This window comes from Octopus bimaculoides, chromosome 1 (genome assembly GCF_046866305.1).
Source record: "Octopus bimaculoides isolate indiv1 chromosome 1, ASM4686630v1, whole genome shotgun sequence".
Lineage (NCBI taxonomy): Eukaryota > Metazoa > Mollusca > Cephalopoda > Octopoda > Octopodidae > Octopus > Octopus bimaculoides.
Window position 1 is genome coordinate 121,591,246 of NC_142928.1, and position 27,889 is coordinate 121,619,134.

General features: G+C 34.0%; 1 protein-coding gene across 2 annotated transcripts in view; it reads right to left on the reverse strand.

The window, feature by feature from the left end:
• LOC106867530 (kinesin heavy chain) overlaps positions 1-27,889 on the reverse strand; it is a 65,651-nt gene that overhangs the window by 32,891 nt on the left and 4,871 nt on the right. For both annotated transcript variants that reach the window (XM_014912426.3, XM_014912425.3), the window contains exon 2: positions 2,666-2,753. In XM_014912426.3, coding sequence (XP_014767912.1) covers positions 2,666-2,753 — 88 coding nt within the window. The remainder of the gene's footprint in view (positions 1-2,665; positions 2,754-27,889) is intronic.

Genomic DNA, 27,889 nt, shown 5'->3' on the forward strand with positions numbered 1-27,889 from the left:
TCCATAAATGATATATAAAGTATGTGTATATGAGTATAATGTGGGAAATAAACAAAAAAGTATGATGTTTTTAGACAAATGTTTTAATGGATGTCTACAAGTAGTTATATTTTTTTCCATTCTTTTAACTCAAATCTCTATAAAAATCTATATACAAAAATATACACACACAAATATATAGTAAAGATGCATGGCCTAATTTTTAATATGATCAGTTCGCAATCACAATGTTGTGGTCCCATTCCTGGATTAGGCAGCAAATTGTATCCTTAAGCAAATCACTTCATTTCACATTGGTTGCCCCAGTCTACTCAGCTAAAAAGGAGTTCCAACTGTCCTGGTACAGCTCTTTTTCTTCATTAATCAAAATATAATTTGTTCTCCAATTTTCTGATAGATTTAACTGTTTTATTACACTCATCAGCATATATTGGAGGAATATTGTTCTTAATGAACTGTGTCAAGGCAGAAAGGACAACTTTGGGAGTCTAGCACAACCTAACTACATCATCATCTATTATTATTTCAAATCCTACATCATTTGCCAGTGACACACTACCTTACATAAGTTGATGTTGACTTTCAGCCCACTTAATACCTCTGAAACTATATGGAATAAGAGATCTCTTGCTTGAAAAACAGATAAGGATTAGCATTAGGAAAGGCATTCAGCTGTAAATATTATGTTAATAACATATTTGTCTGACCTATACAAGAGGACATATAAACAAATGACAAGACACACAAACATATATATACGCATATACAACTCTATTGAACATTAGACAATGCTTATTTTGCACATACAAGTAGTCAAATGTAAGTAATGTTAAATTATTTAATGATAAGTACATAACTTATCCAAGGAAAGTATGGAAGTGGTTATGAATAAAGTCATAGCTTTAATTTTGTACTTTATTTTTTGACTATTGTCAACCACTCAACCCTGCAGTGTATTGTTATACATATTTTTAGTAGAGTTGGAAAAAAAAAACACGAAATAAAAATGTCCATACTGAAAAACAGTCCGTAAATTAAAAAGAACATTCCTCCCATCCCATAAGCTCTTTTGTTTGTTAAGATGTTACAAATGCATAAAGTAAAACAAGTTTTCCAACTTGCTATGTTTATTTTAAGTTTATCAAGAATATGTGAATTACTTAATGAGAGCCAAGAGAATATGTTGTCTGGTATCAGTAAAAGGTCACTCCCACTCAAAAACCCTTAATTATACAGAAGTAATGTGAGAAGTATCAGTCTGCTCAATTTTTCTGATACCAACATGTCTCAGATTGCTTCTATTTCTATGATGCAAAACTGCTTGTTTTATAGCATTTATATTTATATTAAAACCTTCCATCATAATTTCAGGTAACAACTTTTTGTCAACTCATGTTCCAATCATCAGTTTAATACTGAAAAGTTTAAAAATCATTTGGAACACAGACAATGTATTATTCCACTAGAAATATGGTAACGAAAGGGCTAACACAGCTGTTGCTATGATTTAATTTCTTGTTTATGACTGGGAGAGCTTTAATCATTAGCAGAGAGGTTCATATGAACCAGAATGTCACAGGAGAGAAGTGCATTCATGACAACAAGGCATGGTGATAGTAAATAAAAAAAAATAAAAAATAAAAAAATGAAGTATTACTTTAAAAGGTTGTTAAGTGAGGAACATAAGTGGAACAAAAATAAAAACTACTTCAAGTGAAACTATCAGAAACACCAATTATAAATATTTGTTCAAGAATTGAACATGACCACTAGGTAATCTGCAAATCCACCAGGATTTTTGTAGAAATGCATTGAAAAACTATAGAGACATTATATATTTAGAAAAAGTTGCCAAAGGCAAAAGAGTCAACATGACAAGGAACGAAGTAGTAATTAATAATATAAAATCCCAAAATTGCTTTGCTTGATATGTAGGAAGGGAGCAGGTGTAAATTTAATACTATGGATCAGTTCAAGTTAATGGATTCCCCACAAACTAATCCAGAGGTGTTAGAATGTAAAAGTAATTAGCAACAAGAATAGTCACAAAATGAAATCTATAAACTGCCTATATGGCTTGCTATATAGTTTCTATTAAGTGACTTCATAAAAGCCAAAGGAAGTTATGACAAAAATATAATAGCAAGAAAAAGAAAATTGTTGAAATTCAGTTTCACCACCAGTAGTAACCAAACATCTCTCTCTCTCTCTCTCTCTCTCTCTCCTTATGTAAAGAGCAGTTGTATGATGAATGTACAGGAAGAAAAAAAATTCCACTGCATTGATAACATTGCCTATACAACTGATTAACTCATTTCTCTTCAGCTTCTGAACCACATGTTTCATTAGAATAGCATTCTCAAACATTTTTCTTTCTTTCTTTCTTTTTTTTTGTCAAAGATTATTTAAAAAGAAACAGCATTTCTCACTAACTGATAAATTTAATATCAAATAGGAATTTTGTAAATTTATCAGCTGAAACTACATCTTGGACAATATTTTGTCTCATTCTGATAAAGATCCGATAATTCAACTTGCATAAAGAACAAGTAATGCTTGAACTCAGGACCTTAACATCAACACTTTGTTAACTAAGCAAGGGTGCATTGAAAAAATGAAGACATTATTTTAAAAGTGGATACATTTAAAAGATTATTCTACTTACCAGCAACAATGGGTTGAGCACCAACATTGTACACATATTCTTGTGATACATTAGGCTTCAAAACCTTGTCAAATACAAATACTTTCCCCTACAAAAGAAGAAAAATACAAAAAATTAGTTTCCAAGGAATAACTTTATTTCACACAGTTTTAAATACAAATGGACTGTCATGACTGAATTCATTTAGTTTTTAGTTAAAGGTATTACAAATCATATCATATGAATATTAGAGGATTACAATCTCAAAACAACTCAAAAGAATTTAAATAATATTCACCAATAGCCAAATTAATTCTGTCTTCTTTAAAGTCAGTAATCTAACAAACTTAGTGCTAACAAGGATAATAAATACCACTCTAGAGCTTATGAAGTTAAGTTACTCATGATAGGGCTCTTTAACCCTTTAGCAATATCCAGCCCAAATATTCTACCTGTTTTATGTTCAAACTGATTGATTTGGCCTCTACAGCCTTATTTTAAAAATATACAATCACATGAAAATCTCAAAGCTATTTGACAGAGTAATATGAATGAATGCTAAAGGGTTAGAATACACAAACACAGTAACAGCAGTCATTTAAAAACAACCTTTGCTGTTCTCTCATTTGTTATGTTCAGTAAACATGAAGTACAAAATTAAGAATAGGTGGCACAATGTAGTTCCAAGTTCAGATCCAGCATGGTCATCATCTCAATGAAAATAAATGGCAATAATCTGTTGTATGAAAAGAAGTACACATGCTCCCTTTTCTACATATCACTTTTAATGGGAGAAACTTCAAATTATGCCAAACTATGGAGACCAAATTTGCCTTCTTTAACTACCATTAAAACAAATTTTGTGATTATAAATTTAATATCTGCATATCAATTTCCACACACACATTTTTACTCATTCTTTTCTTTCTTCCTCTGTTCAGGTTTAAATCCATTTTCTGATGGTTACAAACCAATTTTTACATAGAGTAGCAATTGTACTATAAAAAAAAATATATAAATAAAATATTTTAAAAAACCTGCCCTCGGAATAATTTTCTAGTTTGTGTAATATTTAATTTTGTCTGATGTGTTCTTTACACCCTGCCATTTTAAGATGACGGTGTAATTTTTGGAAAATTTGGTTAATATATCTAGCAGGTCAAGCAATGGCACAGGTCTTTTTTTTCTGTTGGTTTAAAGAATTTGAGTGTTATTTAAATCAGGTCAACCTCAATCAAACATATTTATGTTGAAAGGTGTTGATAGTAGCATGTAATTTGAGTGAGATTTGTTTGCTCTTTACAATAAGTTGAGAGACAATTTAGAAGCTTCTGAGAACACCAAGACCAGTCAATATACATTGTTCAGCAGCAATACAGTAGAAAACAACCATTCCTCTTTCTATTTTATTTCCTGAGCACAGGGGTTCTCAACCATTTTTTATCTATGGACCTCTTTGATTGCTATTTTATTCTGGTGGATCCCCCAATCCATAGCCATTTGATGTTTAAAAACTAGTTTTATAGAGACTTCTTTCAAAATTCCTATTTTGTTTATGATTGGTTAACTTGTGTAGGTTGAACTATGTAAACTGTTAGAGAAAGTAGCCTAGTTGTTTCTTGCCATAAATACCAATACATACATCTAAAGCAAATCTCTTTCAGGTGCCCATAAAGTACTACTGTGGATCCCCAATTTACTATTTTATTGCATGGACCCCCAAAAATCTTATATGGACTCCAACTGAGAACCACTGCTTATTAGTCTTTTAGAATTTACACCAGCCATATCCAAACAAAATATTCTACCCCTGTTTTATGTCCAAACTGACCAGATCTAGCTTCTCAAACAACTCTACAATGTCATTCTAAAATATAGTCATATCATTGAAATCTCAGAGCTACAAGATAATACATGAGTGATTACGTTTGACAAAGTAATCTGACTGCTAAAGGGTTAAAGAAATTAGAGGTAATAAGGAGGCGTAACAAATGGTGGAAGGAAGGACAGGCAGAATTTTGGTTACAAATCTAGATATACTTACATTAACATTGTTATAATATGAAATAGATAAATTGATTGATAGACAGGCATGTGCACAAGTGACTGCATGGTTAAGTTCACTTCCTGCTATGTAGCACCTTAAACAAGTGTATTTTACTAGTCAACCATAGCAGTCTGGGTACCACACCACATCACACACTAGCACTGACTACTTCCTAGCACCCACACCAGTACTGACCATTTCCTAGCACCTACACCATCATCCACACACCTACACATGTCAATGTCACCAGCCCCCTTCCGCACGCACATACATGCTCTCACATACACACGCACCTTCGTTTTGGGATCACCACTACTTTATTATCTCCCCTTCTTCCTAGCTCTCCTGTGTGACCCCTCTGTCCAGCATTCACCATGATAGACTGCTAGCCACTAAACCTTTTTCTATTTTCTCTCCCTGTTTATTTCTGTATTCCTTTCTGTCGAAGAGCGTAGGCTCGAAACGTAAAAGACTTTCTCACTTCGCAAGCATTAAACTAATACATCTGCTTGTTGTTTACATACTCGTCTTCATCTTTTGTTTTTCTGTAAATTCTCACTACTGAGAATGCACTTTAGGACATCACGGTAGTGTTGTTTTTAGTACTAATAACTGTTATGCCATTAGAATATACTATTTGAAAGACATTCATTACACATATTAACACACACAGAGCCTGTCTTACCCAGTATAAGTTGTGGACAGAGTAGGCTAATGTTCATAATTTTTGAGACATGCCTGAATAGAGAATACTTGCACACAAAGAAAACCATACAGATTTTATATTTGTGTCAAAATTTTGTTGTTGTTCCATGAGTGTGTAGCATTCTGAAGGTAGTAGCTGCACTGATTTATGTAAATAGAATGTTGCCTAATACTGCGATACTTTTTATGAAAGAGTGAGAGCAGAAAGAGTCTTAAATAAAATGCTTCATAACAGAGGTCTTTCAAATGCAGCTTGCAAACATTGCTCTGGATATGTGCTATTGCTCTCATATATATTTCAAAATAGTAATAATATTGTTATTGCCTACATAGGCAGTGAATTAGCAATGTTATTAGGGCATTAGATAGAATGCCTCATGGTATTTGGTCCGTGTCTCTGAACTCCGAGTTCAAATCCCACCAAGGCCAACTCTGCAGTCATCTTTCAAGAGTGGGGTGGGAGTGGGGGGCAATATAACCCCCCCACCAAAAAAAAACTACCAATCCAAGATGGTGAATTAGAGGAACAGCAAGAATATCAGACCAGATGCCTTGCAATATTTATTCCAGCTCCTTATGTTCTGAATTCAAAACCCACCATTGCCTACTTAATTCATCACCTGCACCTTAGATGCCTTTAGCAGAGTCTATTCTATGACAAGCCTTCAGACCAGGTCTCCAGTTTAAGGATATCTTCCCCTCCACCACATCCCACACCTATCTTAGAGGTGCTGTAAAAGGTCATGTGCACTACCATCTGATAAGAAGAAAAATGGAACATTCTTACTAGGTTAATAAAATGCTTGTATTTAAAAGATTCAAGCATATTCTTACTTTATTAGAATTTCCACTGACTGTCATAAGATCAGAGATGATGAATAAGGGGGTGAGAGGTAAGCTACTGCAAAACATTCAATCTTTTTCAATATGCAGAAACTAAATGATCATCAATAATCTTGGTGAAGCTAGTTTCTGCACCACCTGTAACACACACACACGCGCGCGCGCACGCACGCACGCACGCACGCGCACGCACACACGCACACACACGCACACGCACACTCTCTCTCTCTCACTTAAAACTGATGAATTATCAATAAACAAGAAAGAAAACAAAGGAAGAATAAAAAGGTTAGCATATAATAAGTGCAAGAGATAGAAAAAAAGCATTCTTTAAAAAGTAAAAAAAATTAGAACCATGTTAATTCTTATGTGTTTGATGGGCTGTATTCATTTATAAGACACACCTCGCAATAGTTTATTAAATATGGAGTGAGGGGGATGGCAAGGTATAACAATTATGAAACAAAGAAACTTATTAAAACAGGAAGAAATCCCCACTAGACGTATAGGTAATGACATATGTCTTACTAGAGAGTAAGAAATTATCATTAGTTACAAGTAATAACCAGTTCTTAATGAATAAGAAAAAAAGTGTATCTAACAGCATATTATGACTTAGTTCTTACCACAGTCATTGCATCATATATTCTTTTAGAGCCAATATCTTTCATCTTTTACTTGTTGGAAGGTTTCTTTTAAAATCAAACAAAAACCTCAGGACTAATTTTTTTAAAGAGTAGCACTTATTCTATTGGGCTCTTTGGCCAAATTGTTAAGTTATGGGGGACACATCAGCACCAGTTGTCAAGCAGTGGTAAAGGACAAATACACACACACGCACACATACATATATGTATACATGATGGGCTTCTTTCACTTTCCGTCTACCAAATTCACTCACAAGGATTTGGTGGGCCCAAAAGTGTAGTAGAAAACACTTGCCCAAGGTGCCACACAGTGGGACTGAACCCCAAGCTATGTGGTTGGGAAGCAAGCTTCTTACCACACGGCCACACCTGTGCCTATATCAAGATAATTGTTCAGATATTTTTGTTAACATAAATAAACTAGCAGAATATCCTAGAAATTTGTTTCTCACCTATTTAATACTAAATATAAGTATTTACAAACTACTATGTAATGTAAGTAGCAACTCCATGATTCACTGTTGCTACGTGAATGTTAGATTATCTAACATTATGTAGTTTCCATAAGAACTAAAATCTTAAATTTTAATATTGCTAAGAAGATAAGTGATACAAGAACAGATAAGACATATTTCTAACAGTTGCTAAACTAGTTTTAATGCCAATTGTGAATTTTTTTTTTTTTTATAAACTTAGCATAGTTTTCATAAAATATAATGCTCATGTTTTATAACTACAAATGAAAACTCATGCTAGACTACAGTGATGTCTTCAAACCTTATTACACAATCACTGTGTTGAATCACTGTTAAAGTAGAAAAGAAAAAGGGGGAAAAATGGCTTGCATGAGTAAGTCTGTCAGAATGACATTTCCACTTCAGTTCATGGCTAAGCAGTCAACTGTAAAAGCAATTACCCTAACAAAATCATTATGTCTAATACCTCTGTAGAAAGGCTGATATAAAACAGTCAGGGGGAAAATAGCTCATAAATCTATTGAAGTTAATCTACTGTACCAAATAATTATTACAATTTCTAAATTTATTAAATTGACTCCAAACAGTATATATTACTGGACCAGCACAATTAAAATCTTAGGGCTATGGGGAACACCATTCCAGCTATTCTTGTTTACACATTTACACACAAACAATAAACTAAAACTAATAAGCATGACCATTTTCTTGAGAGAGACAATATAGTTGAATAAATAGGACATTCACAATGTTATTTGTCATTCATATATAGTTTAACTATTTTTACATCTACACAATGTCAAAGTTTTAGATTTGTAGTGATATGTCAGACATATCAGGACAATTACTCCACTTGGTTAATTACCCCCTCTCAAATATATCCTAAGAAGTTTTAAATCATCATCTGTTGTCCTCGGGGGTGGGGGGTAATTGTCTATGGAGGGTAAATGTCCTAGACTCATATCAGATCCTATTTCAGATTTATTTTAATCCGATATATCTTATTATATCAATGTCTTAACAACCAACAAGTACTAATAGCATTCTCTTTTTTTCATAATAGCACTCACTCCCAGTTTATGAGAAAGACACGGACAGTTGGACAGAGAAAGAGAAGTTGTTGCAGTTTATAAGCAAATTTCATTTAAATCATTATTGTCATAAAAATGTGATCTGCAACAGCTTAGATGTTCTTTTGAAATTGCTGACAAAATACCAACTATAATCCATAGCTGAACATAAGAAGCATCAGTTGTGGTGTGCAAGAGAGATGATTGCGCTGGTTTGGACATGTGGTGAGAATGAATGAGGATAGCTGCGTGAAAAAGTGCCACTCCCTAACAGTTGAGGGAACCCGTGGAAGAGGTAGGCCCAGGAAGACCTGGGCTGAGGTGGTGAGGCAAGACCTTCGAACATTGGGCCTCACTGAGGCGATGACTACTGACCAAGACCTTTGGAAATGTGCTGTGAGTGAGAAGACCCGGCAAGCCAAGTGAGATCGTTGCCAGGGCCCTTGGACTGGCTCTTGTGCGGGTGGCACATAAGATGTACCATCCTGGGCGTGACCGTTGCCAGTACCACCTGACTGGCCTTGTAGGGTTTTCGAGCGAGTTCGTTGCCAGTGCCCCTGGACTGGCTCTTGTGCGGGTGGCACATAAAAGACACCATTTCGAGCGTGGCCGTTTTCGTGCGGGTGACACGTAAAAGCACCCACTACACTCTCTGAGTGGTTGGCGTTAGGAAGGGCATCCAGCTGTAGAAACTCTGCCAAATTAGATTGGAGCCTGGTGTAGCCATCCGGTTGCACCAGTCCTCAGTCAAATCGTCCAACCCATGCTAGCATGGAAAGCGGACGTTAAACGATGATGATGATGATGATGATTTCTGAACACAGTCTGAAAATTAAGTCACTATATTATTTTTATTTAAAATAAACTTTTTAGGATGTCATGACTTCCATCTAACATTCTCACTATGACATCTATGCCACAGAAAAGATAATTAAAGGATAAATTTATCATAATTCTGAAGCAATTTGCATTTTGAAATGTAATACTATAGCAAAAGAGAAGTGCAGGAGTGGCTGTGTGATAAGTAGCTTGCTTACCAACCACATGGTTCCAGGTTCAGTCCCACTGTGTGGCACCTTGGGCAAGTGTCTACTATAGCTTCAGGCCAACCAAAGGCTTGTGAGTGGGTTTGGTAGACAGGAATTGAAAGAAGCTTGTCGTATATATGTTGGTGTGTCTGTGTTTATGTCCCTGTAACTTAGTGGTTTGGCACAAGAGACCAATAAAATAAGTACTAGGCTTACAAAGAATAAGTCTTGAGGTTGATTTGTTTGACTAAAACCAGTGCTCCAGCATGGCTGCAGTCAAATGACTAAAACAAATAAAAGAATATGATCTACTTATAACGATTCATTAGAATCTAAGCACACCAACACATAGGATGCTAGAAATGGCTAGGTATGATAACACAGCTCACAGTGAGGTAAACAACACTGAAGACACTGAGTGTTGGTAGGATATTGTTGACCCTAACCCAAATCCCAATTTAAACCTTAGATCTGAGTCTGGAGTTGCTTCTTGGTGTAGTGTAGGTATAAAAAGTAAACACAAATGGTGTTTAAAGGTAACAAGAGCTGTTTCAGTAGAATTTTATTAATGCAGTTATAGGAAGATTACAGCATAACATAATTCACCATCATCAGATAAAATTTTAAACAGGTTAGATTTCTTACATCAATCTGGACAAACCCAATGTCAGTCCATCAATCAGGACTGATCCAACTGACATAGGATTTGTCCAAATCAATGTAAGTAATCTGATTGTTTGAAACCTTACCTCTTTAAAGTTTTACTTGATGATGGTGACTCATGTTATGATGTAATCTTCTACAAATGCATAAATAAAATACTGAAACAGCTGTTGTAAATTTTAAATACTATTTGTGTTTGTTTATATATATATATATATATATACACACACACAATTTAAATGAGTTTAGTGTTTAGCTGACACAATTTCAGTTATATTTTCATGGTGCACCTAACTATACCCTACAGTATACTATCTGGTAACCACTGTTCAAAGCATATATAAATGTTTGTATCAGAAGTATCAATGTCTGCAACATTAAGTGTTCCCAATTGCAAAGCAGTATGTCAGTATAAATCAAAATGTTGAAGCAATGGGGGAGTGGAGTATATATGTAAAAACAGCAATGGGCTCAGCATCATTGACACAAAGATGAATGAACTATATAAATACTGTTAATAGAAGTTGCTAAATGAGGAGAATATTTAGGAGAGAGTGAATGAAGGAGGAGACCAGCTATTGAAAATGACAGCTATATGGTTAAAAAGACCATTAAGATTACGAAAGCAAGGAAAGCAGCCAGATCATCAGGATAGGTGTCAAGATGCTGAAAATAGTTGGCAAAGTAGAACATGCACTATTTACTCAGTCAAGAGGTAGTACAGGACGAGTATAGCAATATCATTCATCAACTGCTACAGGTGCAAAGGAGATTCTCTCAAAAAAAAAACAAAAGCAATTACAGTGATATTAAGACTGATAGACCAAGTTATAACTTGGTCTATCTAGTTCTAACTTAGTTATTCCAAAAAATAACTATGAGTAATAATACTAGTTAAGAAGTTGGCCCAGATGATATGCAGCTCAGATCTGTTCCAAGACAAGGAATCACTGATACCTACTTTCAAATGATAAAACTACAAAAGTTTTTAGCAAAAAGCAAACAATTATGCCTAGTGTTTGTCGATCTGGAAAAGCCTTTGATAGCGTATCATGCAGTGTAATCTGGTTGGTGGGTAGAGATTAAGAAAACAAGGTATACATGAATGGTGTGTGTAAGTCATATAAACCATATACAGAAATGTTGTTGGCAATGAGTTTAGCAAAAGAACAAGCATACAGCTAAGTGTCCATCAAAGCTCTTTTCTTAAATCCTGTCCTATTTATAATTCACTAGGTCAAAACAGCTGTACATAGGAATTCCACTTCATTTTCAGAAAATAGATAAGTTCACTGGTGTGAGACCTGCTGAGTGCAGGGGTGGGGAGTGTGTGTGTGTGTGTGTGACTGCTGGGTAACTTTTAGAAAGCAACGAGGGTAAGTTCAATATTGAAATTTAAAAATGTAATTCACAAATTACTTCATGCAAACTATATTAAAATATCTTTATTTAAAATTATCAATGGCACAGATACACCAACATGTGTATATGTACACACACATACAATTTCTAAAATAACTAAATATAAATAGGCTGAAAGTTAAATACTAGAACAGAGCAATCATGAAAATGAGTTTATGAAAACAACCACAGGGTGCACTGGAACTCTTCTAGTATGCAATAGACTTAAAATAAAAAATGGATGGGGAAAGAGGTTGATATAAATGAGAAAAGTTCTGAGCATGGAATTACCCATATGCTTCTTGGTTTGTCAATAGTTACTTAATATAGAATTCTAGTGCAAACAAAACAAACAGAAGTGATTTTTTTAAAGACAATTTAGAATTGCAATACTCCACTAGAGAATTTAAGATGCTTTATTTCTGTCTAGATCTTGGCATCTCAACAGTATCTTTTTCAAGGTAACTCCTTCAGCATCAGATCATGGGAGCATGATAGTTAAAAAAAGCTTCCATTGATAAATACACAATTAGAGACAGTGGGTAAGTTATGGTGCTGGCCTATTCTTCACAAGCACATAAGTTCAAACTTCTACAAGTACTGTGATGCCACGCCATGCTTAGCTATATCAGATCAAAATAGGTGGAATTATATTTCACAACTGACTTGGAAGTACAACTAGTTCTAGAAACAATGGCTTTGACTACGTGTAAAAATGGTAAGCACACGTATAACTATGGTTAAGGAGTTTGCTTCCCAACAAAATGGTTTCACATTCAGTTCCATTGCATGGTACTTTGGGAAAGTGCCTTCTATAATAGCTCTGTGCTGATCAAAGCCTTGCGAGTAAATTTGGTAGAGAGAAACTAAAAGAAACCTGCCATGTGTGTGTGTGTGTACATGTTTATTTCCTTGTCTTGACATCACATGATGGTTGTATGCAACTGCCATTGACAGACAAGTGCTGTCATTTGTTTCCAGTCTTCCATGAAAACACAGTCCAGTGAAAGGGATATATTACCTTACTTGGAAACAGGAGGAGCAGTCAGTTATAGAAAATTCTACGCACAAGTTATCCCATGTATTAGACATATAAAATAAGTGAAATAATATTTTTGCACAAAGCCAACAATTTTGAGAGGTGGGGGTAGTGAATTACAATGACCTCTGTGTGCAACTGATAATTTTTCACTGCCACTTTGGCATGTGGTCAACCTGGCCATTTACACTGTAGAGTGAATTCAACCCCAACCATTGATGCAGATCAGGATATCTCACAACAGACTATAAATACAGTGATAGACTGCACACCAAAATAGCACCTATTTTTTGACCCCCAAAGGATGAAAAGCAAAGTCAACCTCAATGGCATTTGAACTCAAAATTGTAAAGAGCCAGAAAATGTCATGAAGTTAAATATGGTAATCTGTTTTCAGTCTGGCACTTTGTTTAAATAGTTACATCAATTTCCAGAAACACAAAGTGTTTCAAGTATCTTCTTCATTCTTAATAATGAAATGTATGCTACCAGCATACATGATATAATTAGTCAATAAAATTTTAATGACACCCATAGTTATGATTAAAAAAATCATTATTTAAACTAGTAATAATGGTTAAAAATGCTAGGACAACCCTGAAATTTTAATTAAAATTTATAAATTAGAAATGTAGAATGGTGACAACTCTAGTCATGTTCATGTTTATTACCTGTAACTGCAAGGCTAGAGTGTCCACAAAAAACTTATGAGTGACATAACTTAAAAGGAGTGATTGGTAAAAAAATATCCAGGGATGTTTGCTGCATGGAAACTTAACAGTAAAGTGAGCAATAACATACTTGATGTAGTAGGATTTTAATAAATTATAACTACACTCCTAATAAGAACTATCATTATCTAAATGATTAATTTTAGTCAAAAAAGACAAACAGGTGGTGACAAGTCAATCCTCCTTATTCTAGGATGTCACACTTGGTTGGTAATTATATGTAATTATTTGTAGATATACAAAAATTAAAATGAAATTATTCCATTTTATGATTTAAAATCTAAAATTGGTTTCACTTTCACATAAGGAGAATGATCTGAGAATTACTTATTTGAAAATATAGAAGTTAAAGACATAAATTCTAAACAGTTCTGAAGTTTCCAAAAATTTATTCAAAGTAATCAAGTATAATTTATAACAAAACTATTCTCAAAGATTATTACAATCAATTTATGGTTAGATCAGAAGCCTTATAATCTTCCAGATTACAGCTTTTTAAAAATTTGGTTTTGTTTATTAATAAATATTTTTCCCTTACACCATCTTCTATTCATGTTTCCAGAAACAAATTTTAAGCCTACTTAACACAGGTCCAGAAAAAGTAAATTAAATACTAATTTCAATGAGAAAGCAAAATTGTGAGGGCTCCACCGTTCGAGCGTGATCGTTACCAGCGTCACCTTCCTGGTACATGAAAAGTCATTCGAGTGAGATCGTTGCCAGTGCCGCTGGACTGGTTCCTGTGCAGGTGGCACGTAAAATACACCATTTTGAGCGTGGCCGTTGCCAGTACCACCTGACTGGCCTTCATGCCAGTGACACGTAAAAGCACCTGCTACACTCTTGGAGTGGTTGGCGTTAGGAAGGGCATCCAGCTGTAGAAACTCTGCCAAATCAGATTGGAGCCTGGTGTAGCCATCTGGTTCACCAGTCCTCAGTCAAATCGTCCAACCCATGCTAGCATGGAAAGCAGACGTTAAACAATGATGATGATGATGATGATGATGGTGATGATGATATGATGAAAACAATGGAGATATCAAAAAATAAATAATTTACTTAATTTAAAGTTTTCTATCGTATGTTGAGATATAACAGCTGAAATGATACTAAATTTTCTCTTCTGAATCAGAAACATCCATTTCCAAGTGTCAAAGAGTCAAAACATACAAATCAATTATGTTGCAGATTTCAATGACTCAAGCTGATGAACCACTTATCAGTGCTGACTAATATTACTAACAACATGATTACCACAATCATAAGATTTTGTTTATTTATTACATTTAAGAATGTCTAGGGAAGCCAATTGTGTTGATATTCCAAAACACAGCTTATTCCATACTAGCTTAAAAGCCATGTAAAAAAAAAAATTGCCAAAATGAAAACTTGGGAATCCAAACTTTCAGGATTGTGGGTTCGGATTTGGCCCGGAATGTTTTTAATTTACTCATGGAGTTAGCCTGATTCCAAAATGGTATATGTTGGGCTATACAGCCTCTAGGAGTAAAGTTGAAAAAGTGTGACACACTGACATTCACATTTATTATACATTATTATGTTATATTAAGGCAGCAAGCTGGCAGAATCGTTAGCACACCAGGCGAAATGCTTAGCAGTATTTCGTCTGCTGTTAGGTTTCAAGTTTGAATACCGCCGAAGTTGACTTTGCTTTTCATCCTTTCGGGGGGGGGGGGGCAATAAAATTAATACCAGTTATGTACTGGCGTTGATGTAATCGACTTAATCCCTTCCCCCAAAATTTGAGGCCTTGTACTTCCAGTAGAAAGGATTTATTAAAGTTGAAAAAGTGTGACACACTGACATTCACATTTATTATATATATTTAATTTTGGGGAAACTTCATTTCAATTAAAGTGTATTTTATGTGTGTGTGTGTGTGTGTGTGTGTGTTTGCGCTTGCGCGAGAGAGAAAGCAAAAAGTAAAACAAAAATGATAATGTTCAGTATGTTAGCAACAGGAATTTCTGTCAAAGAGTTGTACATCTCCCTCTTCCTTTATTACTCCCACTGCCACCATCAACTCTCCCTAAATTTCTTTGTCTTCGCCACTCCCCTCACCATCTCTATACCTACTATTACTCACCCCATCATGAGGGATAGTAGGAGAGTCATTGAATAGTGAGAGAGGGGGTCTAAGGGTGACACACAGAGATTATTTTTGGCATTTATTATATTAGATTATTTCCAAACTCATCTGCAAGTGTCACAGCTTCTGCTTCCATCTATCTCTTAAATTACTGAAGAACGTAAAGAACAATTGCTTATGTTAAGCTCTTTAATTTTCTAATAGCTATATATAACTTGAATGGAACTTTGTTTGTGTTTCAAAGATTAATAAGATTCAAAAATGTGCTACTATCCATAATTGAATTTCAAGAAACCATTCCTTCCAAGACAAGAAGTATAGTATATATAGTTATTTATATGCAAGATATCTTTAATTTACAAAACACTTTCTTTTGCAATATTTTAATCTACAATGGATTTCAACAATATGTACCTGAACTGTAAGGCAAATCTACATTAACTATCAAAATCATATACATTGGTTATTCATTCATTTTAGGTATACATACATATCTTTTTAGTATTTTGCTGGTTTCAACCATTTTGTTGTCATACAGGGACACCACTATGATGTATTTCATTTAAGCTTTTTGTTCAGTATTTTGTGAATGAGAGAGTTTAATGCTGCAGCCTCTTTCCTGCTGTGACTGTGACAGATTTGTCGGAGATTGTACAAAATATAAGACTCAAGACTTCTTTTGGAAAGTGCTGACATCTACACTACACATAATAAACCTTTTTTTTTTTGAGGAAGAACATTGAAGGACAATGTGTGCCTCTTTAAATCTCAAGACTATACAGTACATTGTTGCTAGTGAAAAGGAAGCCATAAATTTTAGAACTATACAAAACTATCTAGTTAACCCATTAGCATTTAAAATGGTCATATCTGGCTAAAATAATCAACCTTCTAAGTAACCAGATCTTACCCTATAATATTATTACCCTCCATGCTAGCATGGAAAGTGGAAGTTAAACAATGATGATGATGACTTACCCTACAATATTATTCTAAAAATAAACAACCACATCATTAAAATCTCAAAGCTACAAGATAAGGCATGACTAATCAATGTGAATAAATAAGCATTACTTTTGAGTAATCTAAATGCTAAAAGGTTAAAGCGGGTTTCTATAGCTTTCTATGATGAAGTTTGGTGTGACTTGCTCCATAAATGTGCAGATGACTCTATATTACCCACTTTATTCTAGGAAATGTGGCCATATATATATGTATGTGTGTGTAGGTGCAGGTGTGGCTGTGTAGTAAGAAGCCTGGTTCTCAACCACATGGCATCTTGGGCAAGTGTTTTCTACTATAGCCTCAGCCCACCCAAAGCTTTGAGAGTGGATTTGGTAGATGGAAACTGAAAGAAGTCCATTGTATATGTATGTTTCTTTGTATCTGCATTTGTCCCCCATCTTCATGGTGTCAGTGTGTTTACATATGCATAACTTAGAAATTCAGCAAAAAAGACCAATAAAATAAGTACCAGGCTTTGAAAAAATGTATCAGGGTCAATTCATTCAACTAAAAATATTTCAAGGCAGAGCCCCAGCATGGCTGCAGTCTCATGACTGAAACATGAAGAAAAAAAAAAAAGAAAAAAAAAAAAAGAGAGAGAGAGACAGACATATATAGTTGCAGGTGTGGTTGTGTGGTAAGAAGCTTGCTCCCCAACCACATGGTTTCAGGTTCAGTCCCACTGCATGGCACCTTGGGCAAGTGTCTTCTACTATAGCCTCGGGCTGACTAAAGCCTTGTGAGTGGATTTGGTAGACGGAAACTGAAGCCCATCGTATGTATATATGTATATGTTTGTATCTGATTGTCTCCCCACTATCGCTTGACAACCGATGTTGGTGTGTTTATGTCCCCATAACTTAGCGGTTCAGTAAAACATACTGACAGAATAAGTACTAGGTTTATAAAGAATAAGTCCTGTGATCAATTTGTTCATCTAAAGGCAGTGTTCCAGCATAGCTGCAGTCAAATGACCGAAACAAGTAAAAGAAAATACACACACACACACACACACACACACTGTAGCTTATGAAAACTTAGGTAAAATTACATCATTGCAATTACTGTTGTAAAACAGCTTGTGTATAGTATAGGAACCTCCAAGCCACACTGCCCAACTATAAGCTTCATATGTAATCATCTCTTGAATTGAAAGCTTCTTCTAGACAGCAGCATTGCAGTATGTGCTGAATGGGCTTTGTCTGTCAACTCTCATGTATGTTTCTGGTACATGTTAATATCTGTTGGAGAAAACTGTATGAGGAGCTAATATCGCATTTTAACAAAATAAATCAAACACAATACACTGAAATTAAATATTAGCTACATTAATGATACCAATCTAGGAAGGAAACAATGAGAAGACTCTTCAAAAATCACCTAAAAAAAAAAAATCTACACGACTGTACTTTAAAATATTTCAACTGGCATCTTGCTCATGTATGATTTCCCCCACTTCTCTTTCACCCACTTTAGCATTCTCAAATCATGGAATATAGTCACAGGTTGCACAATTCTTACTGACAAAATACAGTCACACATATGCACAAATACATGCATACACACACAAATATTTATATATATGTGTGTATATATACATGCATATATATATATATATATATATATATATATACACACATGCATATATATATATATATATATATATATATACACACACACATGTATACCTGCATATACACACACATACATGTATACCTGCATATACACACACATACATGTATACCTGCATATACACACACACATATATATATATAAATATTTAGATAAATGTGTATATACATATATTTGTATGTGTGTGTGTGTGTGTGTGAGTGCGTGCACACACACATTTAGATAAGTAAATAGACATGTATATAAGTATATATATACATAGAAATATAAACATGCATATACAACAGCAAGTATGAACACAGATATTTCAATATATACATATAACCTTATTTTACATTTCACATGACATTTCAGCTGAAAAACTAGTCTTATGAACTAATCAATATCTTACTACATTGATCAATGAGCAAACGACAACTATTAATCCACTGGGCTTTGGGAAACAGTCTATTGTAGATAATGTATAATTTTTACTGTACTATTGCAGCAGTCTGAAAATTTTCCACCAAAACTCAGTTTGCCAAATTTAGGGAAAGCATCTGTGCTTCCTAGATATATCATGGACAAGTTCCATGCACAATGCATAGCTAAATAGAGGAATGATATGTATTGTTCTCCTGCTAACTATGACCATCCTTTAAATTCAAGGTTAACAAGTACCTTACTTAATGTTGGCAGGCTCTCTTCATTTTAATATATATATATTTCTTCTTTTATTAATATCTCATGTGTTTTAGCTTCTTTGTTGTCATCTCATTTACTGCATTTCATTTCATTATAATTCATTTATTACTTTCTCATATTTTATTCAAATTTCTTTTTTTGTCAATTTTATTGTCATCTTATGTATGTATAAAGGGAGAATTCACAAAAAAACAAAAGACGAAGATAGGTGGTGTAGAAAACAAACAGATGTATTAGTATAATGCTCAGGAAATGAAAAAGTCTTTAACGTTTCGAGCCTATGCTCTTCCACAGAAAGGAACACGGAAAGAAACAAAGAGAGAAAAAAGAATGTGTAGTGGCTAGCGATCTAGAGGGGGGGGGGGGTTATAGAGAAAGAGAGAGAGGGGGGAGGGAGGCACACACATAGAGATTTGTGCTATTAATGCCATTCACTCCTTTTCTCCAATCCTTTGCTGATAAGTGGTTTATGACCCTTGCTTTCAGTGATTTTAATATACAAAAATAATCGTTAAAAAAACAAAAAACTGCAACTTAATTTTTAGATCACACACACATGTGCACAGACACAAGTGAACAAATGCAGCATTCGCATTTATGTAGATACACCTCAACATTAATCTTAACATGTTTCAATGAACCTTTGATTTTTTAATTAAATACTGAAATAATAACTGTATTTCTATTTCCATACAAATGTCCGTGATGCTGATTTATACTCATTTCACTTTTACAAACAAATGAATAATGCTTTCTAATTTTAGTTCCAGGGCAGCATTTTTTTTTTTTTTTTTTTGGTGGTGGTAGTGATGGTTCAATACATTGGTACCAGTGCTCAACTGGTACTTTTTTCATGGACCCTGAAAGGATAAAAGGCAAAGTTGCCCTCAGTGGAATTTTAATCCAGAAGGTAAGGAACCAGAAGAAATGCCATTAAGCATTTTGTCTAGCATGCTAAGGATTCTGCCAGCTCATCATGTTCAAACAAATGAATAATAAAATAAAAATGCTCTAGTAATGAGAATTTCAAACAAATGAAAAAAGTATTCTGTACATGTAGCAGATAGAATTTTTGGACAACTTCGATCACCACCATGGTCATATGTATCATTTGCTCTACACCAAACTATTTTTATATAATGCATCAGTTACTCTATGAAATAAACAACTGCAGAGCAATTTCTTTTCAAACGCTGTAAGTGAATGCTAATCAATTAGAAAATTCTTCGGAAAAGAGAACATTACTTCATTTCATTACCACAGTACACTAACCCCCACCCCACTGGTGAGCTTTTAAATTGTCTGCATGATATTCCATAATAAATTCCTTTGCAGAATACTAAATGTGGAGCCTTGGCAAATGAATGCTTGTCCACTCCTGTACCTCGTACAGAAGCTGTGTGTATAAATAGATAAAGAAACATTTGGTAGATATCAGGTAAGTTATTTTCCTGTAAAGGGGTTAGGCAGAGTAAGGGAACAAAATACTAGATGTGGACTCTGTAACCAAGATGATATCAGATATGATTTATCTCTGTATTGCAGTAAAAAAAAGTCAATCAGTGATTTCTGGAAGTTGGGCAATTAAGAATCCCATAAGAAAGAAGACAAATACAAAAAGGCAACTGGTTGTATTCAAAAGCTATTTCTCTCTCTCTCTCTGTTTTTTTTTTTTTTTTGTCCTCCAATACTACTGAATGAAATCAAAAGAAAACTACATTATTTAACAGCAAAATAATGATAATAATGACTAAGACATCTTAAAGATATAGGATTGAACTTGCTTGCTAAGAATAGCAGCATAATAAATTGTACGCTTTATGTAAATATATAGGAAAGGTCAGACAGTAGCAAGGATGTAATACTGCCAGCATAAAAAGAAAATGTACAAAAACTGATGGTGATACAAACTAAATTGGCCAAAAGATAGTACGTATCAAGGTAGTTCAGTAGAAAACTTTCTGTTTACAACAAAAATGTTCTGGTAATCTATGAGCAAAAATAAAAGAAACAATGCTTTCAAAAAGTGTGCATACACGCAATATATCTTATTATCCAGCCAAACTTGTTAGAAAATTTCAATTTCTAAATTAAAACCAGTTAGGTTGGTTTTTACTTGAAATATAAAGGTGAACATTTCTGACCAGGTGAACTCCCACTTCCATAACTAATGAGTTCACTCACTTGACAAAATCATAAAAACAGAAGGGGGTAATGGGGGAGGGGGAGACAAACAGTGAAATACATATCACATTACATAACTATTTCAAATAAAAGGTACATAACATTCCAATAAATGACAATCACATAGGGAAACATCAGGACACCCAACTAAACATAACTGCTTTCAACACAAAGGTTAGGGCTGCAAGTTTGCAAATGAAACTCAAGCTGAGACATTCAGTTTCAATAAACCCACCATTCTTACTAACCTATCATAAAATTTTTTCTCCTCCTTCTCTTTACACTTGAAGTGATAGTGGAAGACAATGAGGTTTTGTTTCAAATGGGAAAAAAACTGATTTGTCACACTTCTACTTTTACTACCAGACAAAAAAACTGTTCAATATATTCTATCAAAGCAAGGTGAAGAAACAATCCTTAGGATGGACCTGCTGGACAACTTGATTCTTCCCACACAATGCAATAACTATTTGACATAAACTTGTAGGCAGCTGCTGAGTCGTGGGCGCTGTATGTATGTAGAACAATTTCATCAGGCCATATTATTTCAGACAAGTTTTGTTGTTCTAACACCTGTTGTTCTCTTGTAGTGCCTTTCTGCAGTATTGCCAGTTTTGGAAGTTATTCTTGTACCCTCCAAAAGAGTCTGCACAATGTATAATTGTTAACATCATTCTCTCTATTAACTCTTTAAACAAAGCAAAAATCATTGCCCACCAACTATCTAACAAATCAGAGAAGCCCAATGATATTTCAGATGTCAGGTTCCCATGCTTGATTCAAGATTGCAGTTGTGAAGGATACAAACTGAAGGAAAAATAACAGCAAATTCTAACACTGACAAAGTGCCATAAATTTGTATATGGAATAGTAGGGAAGAACTTTCAAGTAATTTGAAAATATTAATAACTCAAGAAGAACGAAAGGCAAAAACTTAACTGTGACAAATTTTGAACACAGAACACAATGCACTCTGTTCAATGTTATCAACTTTTACAAAGAAGCAGCCAATTTGCAGAGTTGTCTGAGTATTAGATAGATTGCTCTGTGATAATTGTTCCAACTCTCTACATTCTGAGCTGAAATCATACCAAGGTCAACCTAACATTTCATTCTTACAGAGTTAATAAAATACCAATCATGCATTGAGTGTTGATTCACCTTTTATCTCACTCTTTTTCTTTGTCCCTTACTCTTCAGAACAAAGCTGGCAGTTGTTAAATCTGAGCTCCACTAAATCTAAAAAATCTAAGACACTGTGTGTCATAAAGGCACCCCTATAATTTCATCATAGATTTGAGAGCTCAAGGTAAAGCAGGATAATTTTTACATCCTACACATGATAATACTATTTCTAACATTGGCACAAAATTGCATATTTTGGGAGTATAGATCTGATTTAATCAAATGAATGTTACATATTGAACTAGGACAGAAGAATACTAATTTAACCTCCCCACTGTAGGATTTGGAATATAAATGGAGATAACTTTATAGGGCTAGCAATTTCAGGGAAAGAGGTAAGTTGATTACATCAACCCTAGTGCTCACCTAGTACTTATTTTATTGACACTGTAAGGATGAAAAGAATGGCAGAATTTGAACTCAGAAGATAAAAGATGGACAAAATGCTACAAAGCATTTTGCCTGGATATGCTAATGATTCTGCCAGTTCAGTGCCTTAAGATAACTACATATTGCAAGATAATTCAGTTTGGGGGTTCTGCCATGATCTACATAATAACTACTATTAATAATAATTATGCCCATTAAGCAGAAAACTTGAGAATTGAAACTATGCCCATATAATTGTAATTATATTGATCAAGCTGGAGTTAACACACATCAATAAATTGTGTGTGTGTGTACATATACATGGTTTAGCTGGTCAAAACTTCGAAGTCACAGTCAACAACATTCTTGTTTAAGATATAACTTACTTGTGAATAATTTGGCAAACTTAATACAAAATATCAGGATCATAATTGGTGGGAGAATTATATGAGTGTAAAAAGGGGGGTGGGCTAAAATATACATCATTTTCTTCTAGGTACAAAAGGTAGGAGTCACATTACATCTGAGATTACATTATATGAGTAAATACAGTGTGTGTGTATGTATATATCTATTAAATAGCTTCAACTTCAGCAGGAAAATTGCTTGAACTGAATAATTTAAAGTGTGAATCATTGATTTTATACATTGAGGCAGACAGCAAAACATATGCACACACACACACATACATAATACACTTTTTTAAAAAAAATTTGCATACTTAAATGTAGTAGCAATGTTTTTATTTATTCTTATTTCATATCTTTGCAGTAATGGCATAAAGTCAAAGAGAAAATACAAATAAGATGAGAGAGAAAGTACATTTTAATCAGATTTAATGCAATAATCTTTCAAGCCTAAATACAAATATACATAAATGGATGCTAAGTAACCCATTATCTAATTAATCAAAAATATAAGCTCTAACAGTTTTTTCTACTGCCACTGTCATAAAGTATTTGTTAGAGTTCTTTCCTTGTGATACCCAAGACATCAAATTAATGCATCGTCAATACTGGTTTCAAATTTTGGCACAAGGCCAGCAGTTTTGAGGGAGGGTGTAAGTTGATGACATCGACCCCAATACTCAATTGGTACTTATTTTATCTATCCTGAAAGGATGAAAGGCAAAGCAAAGTCGGAAGAAATGCTGCTAATCACTTTTTGGTGCAGTAACAATTTTGTCAGCTTGCCACCTTATTTTCAAGGAACAATATTGCTTCTGTAACAGTGGAACACAAATGGTGAACTGCAGTGTACCTGGGTGCACACTGATGTACTTCAAGGGGTATCTAAAGATGCCATAAATTTTTAAACACATGTAACTTAAGACTTTAGAATATCTACACGATTTGAGTGTCTTACACAATAGTTTTCTACATTATTTTCTAAATATTAAATTTCTAAACAGTTTTTTTTAAACTTTTTTTGTGAAGTGCACAAGTAACTTTTTATTTGATTTCCAGTCTGCCATGAAGTCAAAAAGATTGACTATATAATTAGAAACTAAACTTTCTCAAATCACACCCTACTTCCTTGAAAAACGAAGACATTGGATAATGTAGTCCTAGATACATTATGCATCAAAATCAGATGGTCATGTCAGGAACATCTTTGATCATATGTTGACTTGATCAGGACTGACTCAGATTTAAAGAACAATTCTATACCCCTTAACTGTTTTGTTGTTTCTCCATGCAAATGAATTTTATGTATTCAGTTTAGAAAGAGGTCCACACAGAATGTTAATCACTAGCAATATATGTTTTTGCATAATTAAAAAGAAAATAGAATGAGCTGTGGGAAATAACTTAAAAAGGCCAAGCATATGAATGTGAATGATTTCTTATAGTATAACACACTAGTTTCATTTTTTTGAACATCGTTGTTTCATGGCTGTGGTAAGTTGGCACTACAGCCAACTTGTTTATTATAGGAGGTATTTTAAAATGGGAAGGTGAAATAGAATCCAATTGTTAAAACTGTTGCTGCTTTTGTTTAAGACGATATAACTAGCACTGCTGATTATGACAACAAGGGTTCCAGTTTATCTGATCAATAGAACAGCCTGCTCATGAAATGAACATGCAAGTGGCTGAGCACTCCACAGACATGCACACCTTTCATGTAGTTCTCGGGGAGATTCAACATGTGGACAAGGAATGTGACAAGGGACAACTCATTTTTACCAGCTGAGTGGACTGGAGCAACATGAAGTAAGGTATCTTGCTCAAGGACACAATGCACCACCAGGAATCGAACTCATGACCTTACGATCATGAGCTAAATATCCTAACCATTTAACCATGTGCCTTCACTTAAGATGATATATAAATGAAGGTAATGTTGCAGTGCAACATACATTTCCACTTTCACCTGGGTAATTTTCCAATTTAGCTTTCAATTTCTCAAGGGACACTAGTTCTCAATTATCTTTGCTGGTCATTGTTGTATCTATTTACTACTACATGTACCTGATCATCATATATAGGCAAATTCTCCTGGAAAACTTAACCTTGTTTTTATACAATTGTAACTAATAACCTGACTGCTAGCAAGACAATTTTGCATTAAAGTTCAGAGCTTATTTACACATCGTACATTACTGACTGGTGCATTTTGTTAAGACACCCAATATTCTGCACAGAGGTGCAATTTGCCACAAAAGGGATCATAAGGAAAAAAATGTCAAGATAATTGCAAATTAACAAAATGTGCCCAGGTTGTGAATAAAAATTGTTGACAATGTTATAAAATGGTTTCACTAATTCTTTTTGTCTGCCTGTAAAAGCCAATTATTAGTAAAGTAGTTGCTTGATGAGGTATATTTTTAGAATAGAGATAATGTTTCAGTGAAAACTGAAAAATGGACAAGACAAAGACAGTTACATATTGGAAATGAATTGATCACATACTTTTGATCACAATAGTGAGAACCACAGTAAGAAATTTGTTAATTTTACTGTCATGCACACAAAAAAAATAATGAGTCCTTTTGGTAATATGCGAAAAAAAGAAAAGAAAAAAAAAAAGAAAGAATGAAGGAGAATGGTGTATCTAGACAAATTTTCAACAATGACTTGAAAGAATTTGAGTGAAATATTAAAATGTTGGTGGTCGAAAATTTGCTATTCGGAAGTAATGTTCAGAAATAATTTACTTCATGGATTTCCTTTTCCTTGATATAAAATTACTTCGATTTCCTGTAAATATTATGGTCGATAGCTGACCTTAATTTTCTTTCATTTGTTTAAAATATTTATTGTAAGATATCTTTCATTTGCAATACTGTCGATGGAGCTAAGTTAGTTTGCGAAATGGAAAATGAGGCTTCAGGTTGTGTAAATAATTTGTTTTGTTTTACTTTAATTAAAAAAAAAAAATGGCAAATCACTTATTTGAACTCGTTTCGTCTCACATAAGGGATCCCAAGTGTCATTCCCCACCACCACCACCACACATACACACAAACACTACCATGACAAACAAGCTGACCACAATACAGTTTTAGACAAAATCTTATGCAGTGGCCAGACAAGCTGATTAACAGCTTAAATTTGCGAAAACGTCACGTTATACTCAAACATCAAATATTTTGTATTTGTGCTTTACTATGTATGATGCCTACACTTTTTAACAAATGTTAACGCTACGATTATAATGGAGGTCTGTACATATATCATCTATATTTTACAAATTATATATTTGCATCGCTTTACATTCTGAGTTCAAATCCCATCGAGGTTGAGAAAATGGCAAAGGCTGGAGTTGATATAACCGACTAAATCCCATTCACAAAAAATCTGTAGCCCTGTGCTCAGGTTAGAAATCCCTATTAACCCACTGTGTTCGCTTAACGTATTAGAAAAAGTAGAAGGTAAACCTCCTTCGAATCGCACCCTATTCTGGGGAACAAATTGAATAATAGTCTTATAAAGGCTTATGAAAGAAGAAAAAAAAAAGATGAGACGGTCACAAATCTAGAATGCCGTCGACTATGGGTCTGCTCGAAATTGATTCGGAAGCACTACGTTAAGTCTTTTCAGTCATTTTACTTATGGATAAGGACATGAAACGATATTTTGGCAGACAAAAGGAAAAGAAAAAAAATAAACGAAAGTCAATTAACTAGTTTTAATGAAATTTAAAGGGGAAAATTTCCAAGTAAAATAAATATATCAACGTTAGTATCACTGTTCAAGAAGTCTGATTTGAGGGTACCAAAACATTTTCCAATAACTTTTGGTTATTAAAAAGAAAGATTTGTTTATTATGCACGAATACTGAAACTAAACTAACTGAAAACACTTCGATCAGAGAATGTTCTATGATCGACTGGTACTTTAAAATGGCTGACACATATATTCACGTCCAACTACTTCCAGATCAGCATCACTAAGATCAGCATCACTAAGTTCATCATTATTACAACAAATATTAGAGGTAGAGCTATATATTTTCATGGTACATTTAACGACAATTTCTCTATCGACAACTCCTTAACGAAAGAAATGAGAGAAAATTTCATCACCTCTAAACTGAATTTTCCGACTAAATAATTAATATATAATTAGAGTGTAGTAACAAATTCAGTAACATTAAATTAGTGTTGTCCATGATAAATTATCGCATTAACAAATTTGAAAGAAAATCCCATTGCAAAGGCTGTTAGTTAAAGTAAATATAATACACAAAAATAAGTGAATATTTTGTTCAAGATTCTCTTTTCTGTATGTACAACTAAATAAGATAATGTGTAAGAACATTTCCTTAAAACTAATTTAATTTTTAATTATCTTTTAATTAAAAACTCACAGACCTCGGTCATTAAACCGTATTTTCTAATAAAAAAATATTCAATGTCATAAAAAAAATGTTATGACTCAGACATGATAATTACTCAACCATTGAAACAAAACAGCAGTATGAATGGTAATATTAAGTCGCAAAATCTAACCATAGAAGGCTGGCAACAAGCCCGATACATAAATACTACTTGATAATAATAAAAATAACAATAATAACTGTTAGAGGAAGGGGAAAAGAGATCAATAAATTTCAGCAGTCATAGTTGGAGTTGAATTCCTTTTTTCTTTCTTTCTTTCTGAAAGCTGATCTCATCTACTGTCTATAAGAACACTTGTAGCTACGTCTATGGATGAGTATTACTGCAGGGACAGTGTAAGATCGACTTTTAACACGATTACAATAGCGTAATCAAACAAATGAACGAAAGGCATAGTCAAAAATAAACTATTGGTGTTTAACAGAAAAATTAGGTTGTCTCCATGAATTGCGCATGTCTCTATTGTTATATCTTTGAATAATGCTACTCCGACTAGCAGCTCTTGACTTATAAGAGAGCTACGACTAAAAGAAAAATGTAGCAGTAGAGTGGATTTAGCTATTCCAAAGATTCGCGTCAT